At 44.1% G+C, this 15,273-nt stretch overlaps 1 protein-coding gene across 1 annotated transcript in view; it reads left to right on the forward strand.

The window, feature by feature from the left end:
* NTRK2 (neurotrophic receptor tyrosine kinase 2) overlaps nt 1-15,273 on the forward strand; it is a 178,013-nt gene that overhangs the window by 126,552 nt on the left and 36,188 nt on the right. Inside the window, exon 15 of the mRNA XM_081880995.1 lies at nt 14,504-14,634. Within this exon, the coding sequence (XP_081737121.1) occupies nt 14,504-14,634 (131 nt within the window). The remainder of the gene's footprint in view (nt 1-14,503; nt 14,635-15,273) is intronic.

Raw genomic sequence — 15,273 nt, forward strand, 5'->3', positions numbered from 1 at the left:
CTTAATGCAGAAAAGGAAGAAATTATTTGCAAGTGTTTGAACTATCTGCCAGAAATGTGAGGCTTAGTTTAGTACACGCACAAACAAACACATATAAAATAGTTTGTGGTCAAAAAGTTTTTTCAGAACCTACCTTCACCCCACCCTAAGCACAGCTGGCTATGAAATAGGTTTCATTTCAAATCACTTGGTTCCAAGTTTTTCCTTTGGCTGGCTTCTACCATTTTAAATCAAGAGCTGAGTTATTGTTAATTTTCATTGACTTCTTATCTATTCCCAATAAAATTTCAAAGTACTGATGATCACTGGTGCCAGCTCATCCAAGTGCTATTAGCTCCGGTGTCACAAGAAGGCCTATTCTTTGAGTAGAACCAAGTGCTAAAAGTGCATCTCCACAAAGTAAGCAGTCAATATTATCAAATAAATGAAATCTCCAGTCCCCCTTGATGAATGCACTGAGTCAGATATATTAATTACCCTCTGGCTGAAATCCAGAATTTCCATTGCCATTATTGCTGTTGCTATTACTACATTTATTATTTACCATTTATTTTATTCTGGAAATTGTCCTATTCCGATGATTGTTTCCACATTTCAATTGATGCACAGAGAGGGAGCAGGATTGCACCGGCGGATCCCAGCCCTGATGTCCGCATGAGCCTCTGAACATACCCTAAGATGTATGCATTGTGGGAATGTTCAGGGGTGCAGGAGAGGATATATTGTGAGATTATATCCTAATCCAACTTGTGCTAACAAGTTTCCAAAATATCAGCAGAGTTTATGACATTCCCCTTTTAGTTTGCAACGGTAACGTCTGCACAGGTTCGCTAGAACCACTATAATAATTACTCTGGTAATTTCCCCTTTGTTCCCTCTTAAAATACAAGACACGACACAGTCTTTATAAAAGTATAAAAGAGTTTACTCACGTTCTGTTCACAATGTGATCCCAGAAGGCAGACAGCTTAAAAAAGGTAAAATACACTCAGAATCTATCTTGTAGCAAGATAGTCTTTATCTCCTCTCTTGGCTGGGAGCCAAAAGAGCATCCTTAGATGTTTCCTCATCAAAGGAAGATGGCAGAGAGAGAGATATGGCTGCCTGCCCTGTGCTTTTATCATTTACCTGCACAGGTGAGGCCACACCCACCTCTGGTCACATGTGGAGGAAGTCCGTCCCAGTAAGTTTACCTGCTTGCTGGACTGACATCCCTCCCCATGTTCTAACATGTACATTCTAGGAATGTTGTCATTGACTGCTCCTGTGTTTACATCCCACATGCATTCAGCCAAATTCATGAAATGGGACCTTGCATGCGTTCAGTTGTGTGTACATACGGGTTTCCATGCAGCCAAGAGCCCTGTGTGGTTCTGGCTTGCCTGGAATTCACAGCACATACTGCATACTTACTTGCTGCCTTGCAGGACATCTTTGGGAGAAGAAATGTCTAAGGAGTAAACCCTACTGGGGCAGAGCTACCTGCCCTGGCACCTGGAGCGGCATGGAGGTGGGGCTAGCCACCCACACATTGAACATGGGGGGACGCTGCTAGCTGCGTTCATGGTGAGCATCCCTAGCCACCTGCCGCCCGCGCAGAGAGTGGGGGAGGGTGCTGCTAGCAGCCCACGCAACGAGCGTCCCTAGCCACTTGCCTGGCGAGCATCAGAGCGTCCCTAGCCACTTGCCTGGCGAGCATCAGGAGTGTTGCCACTAGTCACCTGTGCGGCGAGCATCGGGGGGGGGGGCACTGCTAGCTGCCCACGGCAGCATCGTCCCTAGCAGCCCACTGCCCACACAGTGAGCGTGGGGTGGGGGGGTGGCGCGGCGATGTCACCCACCCTTATGGCTGACACCCGGTGCGCACCACATCCCCTGCACCCGCCTTCCTCTGCCCGTGACCCTACACAAATCCAGAGTGGAGTCCCTAAAATAGTTGAATGGCGCCTTGCACTCTCCTTTCAGAAACCCCTGCATCCAAGCTAGTATTACTCTGCTTTCCTTTGGACCACATCAGGACCTCAAGACACACTGCCCAGGCTTGCAGCAAAAGCAACGCAGGAGGCAACAGTTATAAGTTGCTGGTCTCTGCAGGCGCTGTGATTCTCCAGTGGCTTGACTTCACCCTTGGAGGCAGACAGGTGCCAACAACTGCTTCCTCCTGTTGGCACATAGGAGTCCCTTTCACCCATTCAGATGAACATGTGGGTGTTGTTTGTATGCCTTGAGGCGCACAAAGGCATTACCGGCAGGAGCAGCAAGTTCAGTCATATTCCCCTTATGTACTCAGTGATGCTGTGGAGGAATGAGGGAACACGGCTATTATGTCAGCCATTGCAGCTGGCAAGATATAGTTGTCTGGAACCAGCAGCAAGGAACCTTTTTCAGCCAAAGGCCACATTTCCACATTAGAGCACAGCCAATTTAGCATACCCTCCAACATTTCTCTGTTGAAAAGAGGAACATCCCATCCCATAGCAGTCGTACTAGTAGTAGTTTTATTTTTTAATGGCCACCCATCTGACTGGGTTGCCACAGCTTCCAACATATATAAAAACATAATAAAACATTAAACATTTTTTAAAAAACTTCCCTACAGAGGGCTACCTTCAGATGTCTTCTAAAAAATGAATAGTTACTTTTCTCCTTGGCTTTGGGGGTCGCCTAACTCCATACCCATCCATTTCTCCAATGAAAATAAGGACATCCTAAGGAAACATGGGTGGCGCTGTGGTCTAAACCACTGAGCCTAGGGTTTGCTGATTGGAAGGTCGGTGGTTCGAATCCCTATGACGGGGTGAGCTCCCGTTGCTCAGTTCCTCTCTGCAGGGAACTCTAAGAACCATATGTCTCTGGTAGGAATTGGGGTCTCCTAACAGTTCTCAGCACCTTTAACAAATTGCACTTCCCAAGATTTTTGAGGGGAAGCTATGACTGTTTAAAGTGGTATGACTCTGTTTTTAATGTATTGGGCAGATGCGAAGATTCCTGTGTCTGGCTGCACATTGTGCTTTGGGTCCACACTAACCACTTTTCTTGTGCAAAAGAGCATCTTTGGAATGAGTTCAGTGCAATGCATAAATGTTAAAAGATCAAACTATTCTACCATCAGTTAATACAACTTGAATGCTTCGGCCATTTGTAATTTTATCTGAACAACCAGAGTTAGCCCAAAGGGTAACAGCAGGCTGTGGTGGGGGAGGGGGGAATCCATTTAATCTTCAACTTAATGTATTCATTTGTATAATTTTTAGTTTTGCCTTTCAAATCTCTCATAAATCTTTTGGTAAGAAGACGAGCACATAGTTAGAATTATTCATAAATCAATCAAACATCTCTTTGCTTCAATTCATTATCAAGTGATCATGTCATTAATCAAATGTTTTTACTTGCATTACGTTCCTTGCCTCCGGCAAGTTTGTCAAAAATGAGCTTGAGGGAAAAGCAATTGTTGATTCAACGACCTTGTTGCTGACAAGCTAGCATGCAGTAAAAATAAGAATGCCATTGCTCCTAATGAATTGTTTCTGCAATGTTAGTCAGATACAGAACAATGCATAGCCTATTAAAATATAAAATCCACTTTAGGGCAATATACAGTCATAAAATAGTAAGCAAGCTTTTGAGTTCTGCAGATCTCTTAACCAGGCAGGAGGATAAGCAAGACTGGGTGGGAGGAAGTAGAGGGGACTGGTGAAGTTCTTTGCTTCCCAAGTCTGCAGTTAGAGCAGTTTTAAGCTGGAATGCACCAATCTATTGGACATAACTGGATTAAGCCTCTCACAGTGCAAAGCCTGTTTATAACTTGCATCCAAGTCTATTTCCCTACATTTGAGAATATAAAATCTAGGAATGATTGCTTAGTTGTTCTTTCTCAAACTATAATTAGAATATGCTGTTCCCTTGGAAGGCAGAGAACAAAAACAAAGAATGATATGGTAGTCTTTAAAGCTGGAAGTTACTTTTTAGGTGGTAAGTCAGTAGGATATTTTTTAGATAGCATTGCCTAGTAGTTGGAGGGCATGAAGCCCTCAGAAGTAAAGTTTTATCTCCAGGGGAAGTCACTGGATTGCAGCTCTGAGGTAAATCACTGCACCAGTTAATAGGTAAAGGTAAAGGTACCCCTGACCATTAGGTCCAGTCGTGGACGACTTGGGTTGCACACTCATCTCACTCTATAGGCCGAGTGCCTCAGTCTCAGTCAGTTTTATTGCACATAGCCAAAGGCTGCCGCAATGTACACAGAATTATTTGACAATTAGTACCTATAGGCCGAGTGAGTCGGCATTTGTCTGCAGACAGCTTCCGGGTCATGTGGCCAGCATGACTAAGCCGCTTCTGGCGAACCAGAGCAGCGCACGGAAATGCCGTTTACCTTCCCACCGCAGCGGTACCTATTTATCTGCTTGCACTGGTGTGCTTTTGGCCTGCTAGGTTGTCAGGAACAGGGACCGAGCAACAGGAGCTCACCCCATCGCGGGGATTCGAACTGCGAACAATCTGATCGGCAAGCCCTAGACTTTGTGGTTTAGACCACAGTGCCACCCGCGTCCTTGCACCAGTTAATACATCGGAATAATTCGCACACTGAGGTCATATTCACACAAACATTACTTTACCATTTATCTACGGACAATACAGCACAACAGCAGTACATGACTGCTGCATCCAACTTTGATGTTTCCCTTTGGAGCTTTTAAAGAGACAGAAACATTGTCTTTGGGGAGAAAACACACACACACACACATTTTATCAACTGAGGTCCAATGCATGCATTCACAACACACATTTAGTAGCTAAAAAACCCTTCCATGACATCAGTGAAATTTCTGCCAGGAAGCTGCAGCTCTGTCCATGAAGACATACCTGACAGGTATGTCATACAGACATACCTGAGCTCCAAATCTTGGGATGTGTACTCCAACAAGATCTGGAGGGCCACAGGTTCTTCATCCCTGCCTTAGGCACTCACTTCCAATTCTCCCCAAAGACAGGCCGTTAACCCTCACGCCATGTCTGAACTAGCTCCAGCCTTGACAAAAGCCAGGAGCACACAGTGTGTGTGTGTGTGTGTGTGTGTGTGTGTGTGTGTGTGTGTGTGTGTGAATGGCAAGGTGCAGACAGTGTAAAGCAAGGCCTATGCAGGTTTTGATTCTGAACACTCCACCCCAGTTCTTCGGGCTCCGAGGGCTCTTTAAAGCCATAAGAGCGCCAACGTTACTGATATAGAACCTCTCTGATGCCAGCCTATCTTAGAAGTATAGGGAAACTGGATTTTTGGAGTGTTTTCTTAGGCGGAGGAAGTATTATGCTTAAAATGTCACTTGCTTCTCATTTGCTTAGGTGCTGACCAAGAAAACCCAGATATGCCACATTCCCCTTTTAGATACAAAACAGGGAAGGGAACCTAGTAAAGAGTGGCGAGAAAGATGAGAGAGGCAGCCCCATGCCTGCCTGTCTTTGGCTGTTTAATACGCTGCTGTCATAAATTAAAACAATATTTTGCAGCTGTGCCATGCCACATCTTAGGCAATTAAAGCTATTAAATAGATTCCATCCTTACACCCTTTGACAGAATATCTGCAGAATATGGGTTAAAGCACCGAAGGCATTTGGGAGTGTTACCATCTCTGTTGATATATTTCCTGGCTGGTGTTAACAACATCCATGCTTAATGATGACAGATCTTTTTAGCTGGCTTTCAACAGGAGGTAATGTACTCACATTATAAGTTTTCTTCTTCCTGGCACTCCAGGCAGGTTAGGAAGTGAATCTGCCTCCAATTTTGCAGCAACAACAAAAAGCCATGGAAGATGGGTGAATGATGATAAGAGTTGAACTGGGGGAAAGGTTTAGGTGAAAATCGAATAATAATGCTTTTTAACATGTCCAGAGTTGCCATTCAGAGCTTTCAGAGATTACGGAGCCCTTTAGAGACATGCTTTCAGTACCAGCTAAGCAATAATAATAATAATAATAATAATTTATTATTTGTACCCCGCCCATCTGGCTGGGTTTCCCCAGCCACTCTGGGCGGCTTCCATAAAAACCAAAAATACACTAAAATATCACAGATTAAAAACTTCCCTGAACAGGGCTGCCTTAAGATGTCTTCTGAATGTCAGGTAGTTATTTATCGCTTTGACATCTGATGGGAGGGCGTTCCACAGGGCAGGCGCCACTACCGAGAAGGCCCTCTGCCTGGTTCCCTGTAGCAAGGGGGAGATTTGATTCAGTTTGCATTTAAAGGTGAAGGTACCTAATTCACACTCACTGAAACAGTGTATGACCTATAATTCAGCCATCTTTCAAAATTCACGCTTTAATTTTGCAGTGCAGTTCTTCAGCTACATAACATGTGCAAAAGTGCATATACTAAAGGATACATTACATTAGTTAGATACATATATATTAGATGCATATATATTAGTTAGAATAACATAAAAAATGAATTACGTTAGGTGAAATTGCATTGCAAGACTGTATATTGGGGAACATTTCATATAAAAATGTCTATAGTAGGAGAAATTTGCACAAGAACACTAATGAATTTTCATGAGATTTTAAAAAAAAAAAAAAATCACAAAGTGATGCGGAAGTGATGTGGAAATATTGAGAACTGAACTTGACTGGAAAAAGGAGAAAATGAAATAAACCAAAACTGATATATTCACCTATTTCTAGTATCAGCCCCTGAGAAAATGGCTGAAATAAATATGCCAGAATGCACACATCTCTCTCTCTCTCTCTCTCTCTCTCTCTCTCTCTCACACACACACACACACACACACACACACACACAGAGTACCCTAAGGCTGGAATCCTGTGCACTTACTTGAGTGTAACTCCCATTAAAATAAGGAAGGCATAGCTCTAAGTAATGCTTAACAGGCTCATTAAACATGGACAGGGTAGAACTTGATGACAACCCAGAGAAGGTGAACAAATGGGGGTTGCATTTTCCAGGTCTACAGTAGTACCTCAGTAAGTACTTAATTTGTTTTGGAGGTCCGTTCTTAACCTGAAACTATTCTTAACCTGAAGCACCACTTTAGCTGATGGGGCCTCCTGCTGCTGCTACTGCTGATGCTGCCGCGCCGCCGGAGCACGATTTCTGTTCTCATCCATAAGCAAAGTTCTTAACCCGAGGTACTATTTCTGGGTTAGTGGAATCTATAACCTGAAGCGCCTGTAACCTGAAGCGTATGTAACCTGAGGTACCACTGTATAAGGCAAATGCAAAGCCTACTATGCTTAGAATGCCATATTCCAGTCTCCGTACATGTGCACAAGACATTTGAAAGAGATTTTGCGCCCTGTACGGTTTTCATTCTAAAGGTAATAGCCGCTTTGGTGATGGTGACTTTCAAACAGGGCCACAGCTTAAGAAGGCGTGTTTCTTAAAGCCTCCCCATGTCATGGCCCAAATCAAATTGTCCCATCCCCTGGTGGCTGATTTTGGAGGCATCTCAAGCATCACTTTTAGTCTGGCCCTAAATAAACAAACACAAAGCACACAGCGGTTTATGGCGCCCCATAACATAGGGTCAAGGCTATATTAACATCCCTTCCGCAGATGCAGAGTAATGGACAGTCCCTTGCTGAATTTGAGGTGGCTGGCAGAGCTGCTAAGCAACTCTTTTTCGAAGCACATGTGTGGTTTCTTAGTGAGCAGGTCCCCTAGGCTACTCAAGATGAATGAATATAAATTAATTTAACAGTACCTAAAATGCTTAAGTGGGAAAGTGGGAAGAAATCTGATTAATATTACAAATTAACTGTGATCTGGAGACTTTCTTTTCTTAGGAACTGGAGCTGCTAAGTCATACTGTTGCCTCTTTTACCTAGAGGAGTGTGTACAATACTTTCCATGCTCTTCATTTAACTATTTCAACACCTGCCAGCCTCAAAACTTGCCTTACGTTTTTAGCACATTCCACAAAAATTAAATTCTGGCAGTAATCTACCCATTGGATTGACCAAAGTTGTTGAGCTTTTTGTAGGGAGCCAGAGTTGCGGAGCTTTGGGGGGGGGGAGAGGGGGGTAAATAGCTGAGAGTCCAAAGATTGACCAGGATCAACCAATGACACCCCACAATCAATGAGTAGGCTTAAGGGTTCTTGATTAATCAGAGGTGCCAGCTCAGTTTTCAGTCTAGCTTCCGAACCTGTGGCTGTGGGACACCTAGAGGGGCACACAGTCTTTTGGAAAGGGATAGGATTATAAACCACATGGGACTTCTTCCCCACCATTTGCCAAAACCTGAGTGTAACGCATGTACAACCGTTTCCCACTTACCTGTGGTTTGCACAGGTACCTTAGATTGGTTTTTGCACGGTGCTTTTCCAGCTGACCACTATGGGTGGTTTAAGAAGGGCCTGAAGATGTCTAGTTTTTTTTTAAAAAAGTACTTTTGATATCGTGTTGTAATCTATCGATTCCTGCATGCGCCATTCACAGCATGGTACCAGTGACTAGGATGTTAGACATAGACTAAGGTGGAGCTATGATTTTCCCAGTAGTGATGTATGGAAGTGAGAGCTGGACCATAAAGAAGGCTGATCGCCAAAGAATTGATGCTTTTGAATTATGGTCTGGAGGAGACTCTTGAGAGCCCCATGGACTGCAAGAAGATCAAACCTCTCCATTCTTAAGGAAATCAGCCCTGAGTGCTCACTGGAAGGACAGATCCTGAAGCTGAGGCTTCAATACTTTGGCCACCTCATGAGAAGAGAAGACTCCCTGGAAAAGACCCTGATGTTGGGAAAGATGGAGGGCACAAGGAGAAGGGGACGACAGAGGACAAGATGGTGGGACAGTGTTCTCGAAGCTACCAGCATGAGTTTGACCAAACATAGGGAGGCAGTGGAAGACAGGAGTGCCTGGCGTGCTCTGGTCCATGGGGTCACGAAGAGTCGGACACGACTAAACGACTAAACAACACGAAGGTGGAGCAGGTTCAAATCCCCGCATGCCCACAAAGGTTACTGGGTGACCTTGCAATATTCACTATCTTAGCATTGTGAAGATTAAAGATGGCAGGGGAGGGATGGGATTCTGTCCTGAACTCCTCGTAGGAAGAGCAAAATAAAAATATGTCGTGAAATAAATAACTGCATGCACAAATATTTGCATACTAAGCTATAGAACTGAAGCCAAGAGGCAGGTTGAGGAGCAGGAGAAGGCAGAATAGATTTAGAACAGTTGTGGGGAGGCTTCAAAATGTTGGAAAATATTATCTTATGGTCAAGCTCATTAGGGTAGCTGAATAAATCAGACCTGAATAAAAGTGATTGTCCTTTATCTGCGCATGCCCTTATTCAGCAAAGTGCTGCATCTGCCGGAAGATTGGACTCATGCCCTTCTCTGAATACCAAACAGCCTTGGATGCTTGCCTCATGCCCACTCTTTTCAGGAACAGTGGGCTGTGAGGAGGGGGCAACCGTGGTTACAAATACTTGTGATTGTTTCTCCCTCCTTTCAGATGTATCGGAACAAAATGTTCAGGCTGTGGCCCATCTCCCTCTGCTTCTCAGGCTATGGATGGAAAGTTGTGAGCGAGTTCATTATGGTGCGATAAATCAGCCAATAAACTTGCATGCATTGTCACTGCGGAAGTGTTGGGGCAGCTCGTGTTCCTTAGTGACAGCTGCTTGGCACAGGATGCCTTAATTATCAACAGAGAGAGATTTTGAGAGAGAAGAGGAAGAAGAGGAAGATAGATGGATAGAATTTGAAAGAGGAAGGCTGGGAGAGAGACGCGATTTGGAGGGAAAGGGCATGCCTAGGTGTAGACAGCACAGAAGCATTGTAGGAAGTGTGTTGTTTTGCTGTGGGGCAAAAATAATAGTATGTAAACTATTATTAATCCTACCAGAAACTCAGTGGGGGGGGGGGAGCCTGTGGGTGCAACTTCTGTTCCATTCATTTTGTTTAGTTGTTTATATGTGGGGGTTTTTTTACTGCATTTTGGTGTTTGCTTTTTATTTTCCTTTTAATGTTTAAGAGAATATTTTGTTTCATTGTTAATTGCATTACTTTAAATGTGAAGTATAGAAGGGGAAGAAATGGAGGCAGTGAGAGATTTTACGTTCTTGGGCTCCATGATCACTGCAGATGGTGACAGCAGCCATGAAATTAGAAGACACCTGCTTCTTGGGAGAAAAGCAATGACAAACCTAGACAGCATCTTAAAAAGCAGAGGCATCACCTTGCCAACAAAGGTCCGTATAGTTAAAGCTATGGTTTTCCCAGTAGTGATGCATGGAAGTGAGAGCTGGACCATAAAGAAGGCTGATCGCCGAAGAATTGATGCTTTTGAATTATGGTTCTGGAGGAGACTCTTGAGAGTCCCATGGACTGCAAGAAGACCAAACCTCTCCATTCTTAAGGAAATCATCCCTGAGTGTTCACTGGAAGGACAGATCGTGAAGCTGAGGCTCCAATACTTTGGCCACCTCATGAGAAGAGAAGATCTCTGGAAAAGACCCTGATGTTGGGAAAGATGGAGGGCACAAGGAGAAGGGGACGACAGAGGACGAGATGGTTGGACAGTGTTCTCGAAGCTACCAGCATGAGTTTGACCAAACTGTGGGAGGCAGTGGAAAACAGAAGTGCCTGGCGTGGGGTCATGAAGAGTCGGACACAACTAAATGACTAAACAACAACACATGTGAATCATTGATATATTTGGATCTGATTCTCATTTGTAATGTGTTGTTTTTTATTTTTCACAGTGTTCTATTTGATCATTTAAGGCAGCTTGAATCCTACTTTAAAATTCCTTTGGAAATGTGAAGCGGTTTTAGAAATGATAAGCTGTGATACTGGTGCTGGCTGAACTGTTGTACATTGAGATTTAGGTAGCTCCCCGTCACCAAGTCAAATGGCCAAATATCAACCTTAAACCCAGCATGCATTTTTTCCCTCCTATATGGTCTGCCACCAGTGGCAAAGTAAGTTTCGGACATTTACTGCACTAGTAGCCTGCTGTATATATTCCTCAGAAAGGCCACAGTTCAGTGGTAGACCATGTATAGAAAGTCCCAGGGTCACTCCTTAGCTTCTCCAGGAGCAGGGATAGTTTAAGATCCTAGCATGAGCACTTGGGAGCTTGACAATACTGGGCCTGATGGGACATTGTATAAGGAAGATTCATATATTGGAAACATGTGCCGAGGAGGGTGACCAAGATGATAAAGGGTCTGAAAAACAAGTCTTATGAGGAATGGTTGAGGGAGTTGCGTGTTTAGCCTGGAAAAGAGGTGATATGGTAATCATCTTCAAATATCTGAAGGGCTGTCACATGGAAGACAGGAAAGGAGATTCCAACTAAACTTTAGGAAGAACTTTCTGATGGCAAGAGCTTCTCAACAGTGGAACATACTACTTCTGAAGGTTGTGGACTCTTCTTCACTGGAAGTTTTTAAACAGAGTTTGGATCGCCATCTGGCAGGGATTTAGCTGTGATTCCTGCATTGCAGGGCTTTGGACTAGATGACACTTAGGATGTCTTTCTTCATGACAGTTCTATAATCCTGTGTTCGTAGAGGCAGGTTCTGAGCTCAGCAAGTCTGTTAGCCTAGTTCTACATTTTCAGGGCCCTCTTATTATGAGTCATATCTGTTGGCATTTTGGAGCCATCACTTCAACGTGAAAAGCAACGGTGGGGAAACTGGCAGGCTGCATCCTTTACCTGTTGCATCCTCCACTGGCCATTTTGACAAGAGGATGGGGTTGATCAGTGGCGCCTGCAACCGCTGCTTATTTTGTCTGGGCCAGCGTTTGATTTACACTATAAAGCAGGGGTAGAGAACCTTTATTCCCCTCTGTACCTGTCCTATACAGTGGTGCCTCGCAAGACGAAATTAATCCGTTCCGTGAGACTCTTTGTATAGCGGTTTTTTCGTCTTGCGAAGCAAGCCCATTAACAGCTTAGCGGATTAGCTATTTGCGGCTTTTAGCGGATCAGCTGATAAGCGGCTTAGCGGCTTAGGAAAAGGGGGGGAAAGGGGGAAAACCTGCAGGAACTCGCAAGACATTTCGTCTTGCGAAGCAAGCCCATAGGGAAATTCGTTTTGTGAACTGCCTCCAAAACGGAAAACCCTTTCGTCTAGCGGGTTTTCCGTCTTGCGAGGCGTTCATCTTGTGGGACACCACTGTATCTCATGCGTCAAATGTGACAGGTGGGCGGGACCTTTCAAAGAGCCTTGCTCCAGGAGTGGTTTGCAGTGAAACTCCTGCTAAAACAGAAGCTTTCACTCTTGCTATACAGGGGCATCTGATATAGGGTCTGCAATGCTGCAATGCACTCTACGTGGCGCTACCTTTGAAGGTGACCCGGAAACTACAACTAATCCAGAATGCGGCAGCTAGACTGGTGACTGGGAGCGGCCGCAGAGACCACATAACACCGGTCTTGAAAGACCTACATTGGCTCCCAGTACGTTTCCGAGCACAATTCAAAGTGTTGGTGTTAACCTTTAAAGCCCTAAACGGCCTCATAGGCCCAGTATACCTGAAGGAGCGTCTCCACCCCCATCGTTCTGCCCAGATGCTGAGATCCAGCACCGAGGGCCTTCTCTCATTGCGAGAAGCAAAGCTACAGGGAACCAGGCAGAGGGCCTTCTTGGTAGTGGCACCCCACCCTGTGGAATGCCCTCCCATCAGATGTCAAAGAGATAAACGACTACCTGACATTCAGAAGACATCTTAAGGCAGCCCTGTTCAGGGAAGTTTTAATGTGTGACATCTTAGTGAATTTTTGGTCTTTGTGGAAGCTGCCCAGAGTGGCTGGGGAAACCCAGCCAGATGGGCGGGGTAAAAATAATAAAATTATTATTATTATTATTATTATTATTATTATTATTATTATTGGAAGCAGACAAAAATAAACCAGCAACAGCAGCATTGTCATAACTTTATCCTTTTCGTATCATCTCAAGTAACATCTCAAAAACAGGAATAGTTGTTTAGTATAGTTTGTGACATTCATATGTGTGTATGGTCTGGTATTTTAAGTACTAAGACTGTAATCCTGTACATACTTACATGGCAATAAGTCTCATAGAATTCAATGAGGCTTACATTTGAGTAGACATGCCCTGTAAATATTTTTGTAAGCAGGGAAAGAAAGAAGAACAGGCATCAAAGAAAATGGTGAAGGGTCCAAGTTTTAATACAGGAAGACAGTTTTATCCTGTAGCAGACAATTGCCCAGGCTCTGATGGCCATATTGCTGCCAATTGTCTTATTTCTCTGTTTAACCTCAGAGCAAGAGTGTAAATCATATTTGCTAGAATGAAACATTTTATTTATCCTAGTTGTTGAATGAAACAGACAGAGTAAGTGGCAGCTTAATTTAAGAGGAACAAGCGAGGAGAGCCACAGAGTAGGCTGGATTTAATTAAAGGAAGACCTACTTTATCTTCCGAGGTTATATGAATTTTCCCCCTCCCCCCCCTCAGAAATTTTCTTTGCTGTGCAATAAAGGGGAGCAGCTGTTAAAGAAATGTTAAAAAATGGAAGTGACAGGAAATAAACACAGCCTGTCTTTCAGTGTTTTCCTCCTCTTAATTTGTTTCTTGAAGCAGCAGCATTCAGAATTGTTTTTTTCAGAGCTCACTCTGCTGTGGTGATCAAAGACATCCCAGGATGACGGACGACCTTGATCTTGTCAAAAAGAAACACACTTTTCCCCTCTCTAAGCCTTTTCAACCTAACCTGTACATCATTTTAACAGCAGTATCAAAGTATTTCATTCTTGTGCCCCACCCTCTGTTGGCTTTGCCTCCCCACATCAGAATGTGGCCCCTGGAAGGCTAACCAGCTCTGATATATTTAAATTCCATTTTATGTATTTTATGTTCAATTCCCCCTTTGTTTGGGGGCAGGCAAAATGTATACTTCATACATAATATAAGTAAATGGTTACGTCTAACCAGAGGTGTTATGTACTGAAGTTCTCATCCTGGGCCAGCAGGGGGATACTGTAGATAGTTATGCAAATGAAGGATCGAAAGTGACGTTCAGTGATTGGATAGTTTTAGAAAATGGCAACAGTTACATTGTTCTGGAGCTCTATATAAGCAGGCTGACTGAGCTCCTCAGTTCAGTTCTGTTCAGCTTACAAATAAAGAGCTGCTTTGGAAGAATCGCTGTGTCGTCTGATGTGTTCGCCCACAATTTAACAAGAAGAAAGCTGAGGAAGGTGTTGGGGCAGATTGAAACGATTGTCAGGTCACATGATTGGTGGGTGGGCGGAGTTTGCTAGAAATGGCCATGTGGGCCTGAATGGTCCTGACCTCTGCATTAGCTGCTTTGACTTAACATGGCCAGGTAAAAAGAGAGGAGTCCTGCTTTGGGGCAGGACTTGCCAAGTCAACAGAGCAAGCAAGCCCTGTTGCTCTACATGCTGGGATTTTACCTGGGCCCACTTCCAAAAATGCCTCTGTCCTTGGCCAGGAAATTCATTTCTAATCCTTGCTTTACCTTCATTTTGCAGTTGTCCAGCACATCAAGCGACACAATATTGTTCTCAAAAGGGAACTGGGAGAAGGAGCCTTTGGGAAAGTCTTCTTGGCCGAATGTTATAATCTGTGTCATGAGCAGGAAAAGATCTTGGTTGCAGTGAAGGTAAAATGGACCATCTTTGTTGTGGATGTAACGGTTGATGTTTGTTGCCATTGAATTGTCGCCAGCTATAAATGGTTCCTGTGAAACATGGGTGAGGAACCTGTGGCCCTCCAGATGTTATTGGACTCCAGCTCTCATTGGCCCAAGCCAGCATGGCCAACGGTCAAGGATAATGGGAGTTGTAGTTTATCAACATCCATAGAGTCACAGGGTTCTACCTGCCCTGCATTGTTCAAAGTAGGCTGCTATTAACATCTTGCAAATGTTAATAGGAAGTCGGGAGATTCCTGTGAAAATGCGTAGAAGTAGGTTGTGGCCTACCTGAAAGCCATACCCTTTTGAAGGACAACCTTGTCATAATCTCGATCTCACATTCCAGTTTTGTTTATTCAGCAGGGGGGGGGAAAGCACTCTGCAGATGTTTGAAGATGCACTCTCTCTTGCTTCACGTGCTCGAGAGTTGAGCCCTAGTGCAGTACTGCAAACGTGTTCCATGGCAGAACATTAGTGATAAAGTGCTCCTTGCTGTGGCTCTCATCCCTAAATGGTTTCTTAAAGCATGGGGGATAATTTAATTAGATCTACTTGGTGCATGTGAGGCCACCTATGCACTTAGTTTGTGTGTCAACCAGTACAGTG

The sequence above is a fragment of the Podarcis erhardii genome (genome assembly GCF_964252035.2).
Source record: "Podarcis erhardii genome assembly, chromosome: 11".
Lineage (NCBI taxonomy): Eukaryota > Metazoa > Chordata > Lepidosauria > Squamata > Lacertidae > Podarcis > Podarcis erhardii.